The sequence below is a fragment of the Ailuropoda melanoleuca genome, unplaced genomic scaffold (genome assembly GCF_002007445.2).
Source record: "Ailuropoda melanoleuca isolate Jingjing unplaced genomic scaffold, ASM200744v2 unplaced-scaffold9170, whole genome shotgun sequence".
In the NCBI taxonomy this organism is placed as follows: domain Eukaryota; kingdom Metazoa; phylum Chordata; class Mammalia; order Carnivora; family Ursidae; genus Ailuropoda; species Ailuropoda melanoleuca.
In genome coordinates, this window is record NW_023254626.1 from 1 (window position 1) to 5,569 (window position 5,569).

Genomic DNA, 5,569 nt, shown 5'->3' on the forward strand with positions numbered 1-5,569 from the left:
AAAAAAAAAAAAAAAACTTTAAAAAAAAAAAAAAAAAGAAAAAAGAAATACATTCTTCGACAAGCAGCCTTGCAAGTAAGTACAACATCTATCGGCTGTGGAATTTTTATCAGCCGATCTTCTCTCAGAAGTTTCCCAGAGAGGATAGTGAATAAAAGGGATTTTATAAAACTGTTGTAATAAAATTATTACACAAAGATAAAAATTATGTGTATTTAGCAATATTAGACTAATACCATATACTATATGATATGATGTACTCATGTAGCATACCAGTATGCATTACACTAACTGTCATACACTATTTTATAATAAAACACATCTTTTCAACTTGTCCGTGCATGAGGGGCCTATGAGGGGCCCCAGGGGTTACCTTGCAGCCATCCATTGAAACTTCCGGCCTGAACTGACCCCCTGCTTCAAAGATCTGCCCGTTCCAGGCCCGGAAGCGCACAGCCCGCTTGGCCAGGGTCTGCCCCGTGCCCTCCTGCCACACGGTCATGTTAAGGCAATGGATGGTGATATGCTGTGTCACCTCAGAGCTTAGCAGGTGCAGAAAGTTCATCTGGACCCGGCTGACAGCAAACTCGACCTGTGGCAGAGACGCAGAAGTGAGGGAGGGGCAGGCCGGCTGCCCAAGGCTCTCAGAAACCCTCCCCTCTCTCTGCAGGGCGCAGGGAGGAGCTCTTCCCTGGTAAGCATTTCCCAGCTTCGCTCCCAGACATGGGCGCACTTGAGACACAGGGCAACCAAGGTCTGTATGAACTGGTCCACAGCCAAGGAGTAACAAGGAAGGGAGAGCGCCAAGGCCTGCCTGACCGCAAAGCCAGATCGATGAGGGTCCTGTCACCCGATCCACCCCCCAGTTCATGGGTGCGTGGGAGTGGGGGTTGTCTTTGGAGCTGAGTGGGGATCCCAGAGCCCAGAGGGGAAGAGGAACTAGCCCAAGATCGAGAGGCTCTTCAAGCGCAGGAGAAATGGGAAGTGACCTCCCCACCCTTTCCAAGTCCCAAGATGCCAGAAATGGCAGTGACCTCCAGCAAGGATGGCATTTATGGCTTCGGTGGGTCCCCTGAAAGCCGGACAGTTGGTTTGTCTTTGTATAATGCAAGCGCTTGATTGAAGCTCTGATTGCCTAGGCAGCCTCTCCAAAGCCGCTATCTCGAAGAAAAGCTTTGCCAGCCACGGACTAGAGGAAAAGGCCGGCCGCCTCCCCGCGCTGAGCCTCCTTTGTTTTAGACTTCAAGATTGCCGAAGCTGGCCGTCTGGGCCGCTTGTTTTTTCTCTTCCTGTGCTTCAAATTCCCACTCTTATATTTTAAATTCACCAATTAAGAGTGAGCCCAGGAAGCCCTAAGCCCCTCACCGTGGACCCCGATAAAAGAACCCCAGGCCCCCACACTCGTGTGCTCTCTCTCTCTCTCCCGGCAACCTGGCTGGGTGGCCCCTGGTGTGCTGTGCAATTTCCAGGTCCTACAGGTAGCAAACCTTTATTTTTTCAAAGTTTCTTGGTAGTGAAGGGCATCTTGTGATCATGTAAGAACCACAAGGGCTGGTCCAGCCCCCGCGTTGGTTATTTGATGGGCTGAGACCAGTACAAAATGGTGGTCATTGTTCCTGATAGGGATGGTGACCCGGATGGACAGTGAGGCCACCCATGCAGGTGCCAACTCTGGCCTCACCCCTCTGCCGGGTGGGTTTTCGCTTCAAGTCAGAGTCAGAGGGGGAAAGGGCCTGGCCGGCGGGGCAGGGGGGGTTACTGGTGAGGTTACTGTGTTTCCTGGTGAATCCCAGTGCCTGACACAGTGTCTGGCATATGGTAAGAACCCAGCAAGGCCTGCTGACCGGCTGGCCCACGGAAAGCTTCCCAGGCCCTGGGTCTGACCCAGTCAGCCTAAGGCACCTTCTGGAGCCTCCCCAGGAGGCCTGATGGGATGGGATGGGTCTCTGGGTCCCCGCCTCCCCTAGAGGCAGGTGGGCTCCTCTCCCTGGAGCCTGAATCCTCCCATACGGAGGACTGGCCGCCCCAGCAGACCCACAATCCACCATGGGGTACCCTGGGCAGGGGAGCTGTGGCACCCCACAGCCGCCGCCCACCCTGGCTTGCTGGTGAGCTGCCCTGAGCCACCTCAAGTGCTCAGCCCAGAGACAGGCCCGTGGAAAGCAGGCATTGCGCATTAGCGAAAACCTGCATACGCACCTCGGGCACCATGACCTAGTTCGTACTGATGGCTCCTGGTTCTCCAAGCCTGGCCAGCCTGGCCAACTATGCTATTTTAGATATTAGGCAGAAAGTTCTATTTGAAATAAAAACCAGTAACACCACACATCTTGAAAGGGTGTAGAAACCACAGATTTAGAACAATCATCCCCCGATTTATAGAAGAGAAAACCGAGGGTCCCAAAGAAGCCATGCAGCAGGACAGTCAAGGCTCAGACCAAAACTTGGGTGGGCGCTGGCCCAGGACCCGGTGGGCATAGAGAGGGCCAGTCGGCGGCCGACAGGGAGCCGACAGGTACCTTGGAGGCTGTGATGGGCTTGAGACACGTTTGTCCACCATGGGTGAAGTTGCAGGAAACTTCGATGGTGTCAGATGAGCAGCCAAGGTTTGGATCCACCCAGTAGGTGCCTATAGGCGGAGTGGAGGAGGGATGGTACATGTATGTGCGGGGGAGGGAGCCCAGGGCCCAGTTCTGCAGGTGGACCCTGAACCTTGGAACCCGCTGAGCCCCAGTCGGGCCTGAAGTCGGGAAAGGGAGCAGAAAAGGATTCTAGGAGCCACAGAGATGGAAGGAAACGCTCTGGGCAGAGCTCACAGCTGGCAGAGCCCCGGAGAGGCCAAGTGGCTGAGCGCTTGCCCACGCGGCTACTGTGAAGGGTCCATTTTACAGAGGGGGCAGCTGAGGCCTGAGAGAGGCTGAATCACTAGCCCAAAGGATTTAGGGCTCATCTAGCTGAATGGGTTCTTCCCCAAGGCTAGTGATCCTCCCAGGGCTTGCTGGGGGAGGAGGGAAATCAGGCCTCTACCCCACCCGCTAGACACCTCTGCTGGCATCTGGTTTCCCCGCGGGGCTTCCAAGGGAGCCAAAGACCCCACAGCCGAAAGAGTGGGACAACCAGCCACTGGTCCACCTTCTTGTCAGTGGAGGGAAGTGGTGTGGACAGAAAGGGGGGAAATCCTGGCTCTCAGGGCATCGATGACAACCCCCTCCCAACCCACCCAGTCCCCTGTCCCCTCCTGGCCCTTGGGGGCTTGTCCTGCCAAAGCTCTTGTCTCCTTGCACTGAAATGGTTGCCCCCAGCTTGCAGATCTGTGGCCTCTGAAAGGGTAAAACCACTCGTCCCCACCCCACGAGGCACAAGGTCTGCCATATTGCGAGGCTCAGTGACCGTTGAGCGGATAAGGGACTACCTCATGTGCCTGCCTCCCTAAGGATGGAAACTTGGCCCCAATGAACTAAGGCTTGAATGCTCCCTCTCCCCACCCCTTCCAGAACTCCCCTGCCCCGCCTGCTCCACCCCTGGGGCAGGAAGCCCCCTCTTCAGACCCCACGGGCCCTCATACCATCCACCATCTTCTGCTCACAATCCATGAGGTCCCGGCAGACCCGGGCGGGGTTCTCTTTGGTGCCCAGGGGCGTCTTAATGCTCTGGATGAGGTTGCTGAGGTAGTGTAAGGTTTTGAAGATCTCCCCTCCCTGGTCCAGCACCAGCCGGTCCGGATGGTTGTAACCCTGTCGCGAAGAGAGAGGGAGGCCACCGGCCGCCTGAGGTCTTGGCCTGGCCCAAGGGTCTTAGCCTCCATGGCCCCAAGTTCCCGCTACTCAGGAGACGTCCCTGAGTTCCTAGGGGTGTGATGGGGCTCCCTCCACTTGACAGATAAGGAAACTGGGGGCCAGGAACGGGGTGGGGGCTGCCGCGAGAGGGTACAGGACACTGGGCAGTGGCCTCAAATCCCGCAAATCCCCCCACGTCTTTCCACTGACCACTCCCGGGATGGAAGGAAGACAATGGGCTCTTGCAGGCTGCCCTCTCCCTGGACCGTGAATCCTCAGAGAGCCAACGCAGCATCCACTTTGCCCAGCCTCCCGCCAGGGAACCAAGAAGCCATGGAAATCTTGGGGCAGGCCACTTGGAGGCCACTGACCACACGTGAGCCAGCCTTTTTGTCTCCCCCAGGAAGGGATCCCATGTGGGCTGGGGTCTCGGGGTACCTCTGCTTTCAGTGCTCCATTTGTGTCCATCCACGTCTGGAAAGCTGTTCCCAGGTCATCTTGCTGCTGTGCCAAGAGAAGACAGGGTGTGTATCCTGCCCCCTCCCTCCCAGGATGCCCCCAGACTCACTGAGAGGGAGACCCAGGGTCTGAGCACAAGCTCTCCCACCCACTCTCCCAGGTGGGATCGTGGCCAAGTCACCTGCCTTCTGTGCAACTCTCTGTCCTTCCTCCACTTACAAAGAGAGTCAGAGCTGATCCTTCCACTCCCTTTCTCCAGGCACTTCCATAGCTCTCCCCTGCCCGCAAGATTAAGTCCGAACTCCTCCGTGTGATTATAAGACCTAGCCCAAGTGCTGTGGCCTCTGGCCCAGCCTCTCCTCTCTGGGCCACATATGCTCTATGCACCAGACACACTACCGGACTGCTAAGTTGCTAAGCACCATGCTCTATCTGGCCACAGGGCCTTTGCACATGCTGCTCCCTTTGCCTGGAACATTCTTCTCTTCCTCCAATTCTCCACCTGCCTATCTCCTCTTCCAGTGGTTCTCAATCAGGGGCAATGCTGCCCTGTAGGGGACGTTTGGTTATATCTAGAGACTTCTTGGCTGTCACAGCTGGAGGAGGGGATGCTCCTGACATCTAGTGGGTAGAGGCCAGGGATACTGCCAAGCATCCTACAATCACACGCAACAAAGAATCATCTGTTCCGCAAACATCCACGAGTGCTGCAGTTGAGAAACCCTGCCCTATACTCATCCTACAGATGTCCGCTTCCGAGGGCACTCTCTCCTGGTGCTCTCGCCCCCAGGCTGGGGGGCGGCCCCTTGCTCTGTGTAACTCTATCTCACACCTGCACCTCCAGCCCTAGCACAGGGCTTGCCAGGAGCGGTCTGGCTGTGCAAACAGTGACAGGGAGACTCTGATGTTGAGTAAAGCCCAAGGGGTCCAGAGCCCCAACTCGAGAGGGATTTCCCAAGTTCCATCTCAGCCTTGCTGCTCGCTCACTGCAGGATCTGGGCAGTTGCTTACCCGTCTCTCTGCGTCCGTGTCCTGAGAATGGGCATGACAGTAACACTCTCAGAACCATGAGGGAAAGAAATGAGCTCATCCAGGAGGAGCGCGCCTAACAGTGTCCGCCTATCACACGCACTGTATCTGCTACCGTGCAAAAAATTCAAAATCCTCACATTTTCCTTTTTTTACAGGGAAAGGGTTTTTTCTGGATCTTTTCCCTTTCCCCTAGCTATCTGGCTTCCCTAGTGATGAGAAGGGCTAGGGAAGGTGTGGATGGGAGGCCAGGGCCAACAGTTCATTTTCGTGGATGATGCCTGGCTCGGCGGGGGGTGGGGGGG

The 5,569-nt window shown here is 56.0% G+C and overlaps 1 protein-coding gene across 1 annotated transcript; it reads right to left on the reverse strand.

Annotated features, from left to right (window-relative positions):
• Positions 1-92: 92 nt before the first annotated feature.
• Positions 93-5,420, reverse strand: LOC117800933 (collagen alpha-1(XXVII) chain-like). Its single transcript, XM_034653489.1, has 4 exons — positions 4,215-5,420; positions 3,566-3,734; positions 2,520-2,629; positions 93-592 (listed from the first exon to the last, which is right to left on the reverse strand). Exons 1-4 carry the CDS (start codon positions 4,242-4,244, stop codon positions 302-304), a joined length of 600 nt encoding a protein of 199 aa, XP_034509380.1. The 5' UTR covers positions 4,245-5,420; the 3' UTR covers positions 93-301.
• Between the last annotated feature and the right edge of the window lie 149 nt (positions 5,421-5,569).

Coding starts and splice junctions, on each gene's coding strand:
- LOC117800933 (XM_034653489.1), bottom strand. CDS start 4,244: ATGGACACAAATGGAGCACTGAAAGCAGAG. Junction 3,735..4,214: donor ATGGAGCACTGAAAGCAGAG/GTACCCCGAGAC, acceptor TCTTCGCGACAG/GGTTACAACCATCCGGACCG. Junction 593..2,519: donor AGCCCATCACAGCCTCCAAG/GTACCTGTCGGC, acceptor TCTCTGCCACAG/GTCGAGTTTGCTGTCAGCCG.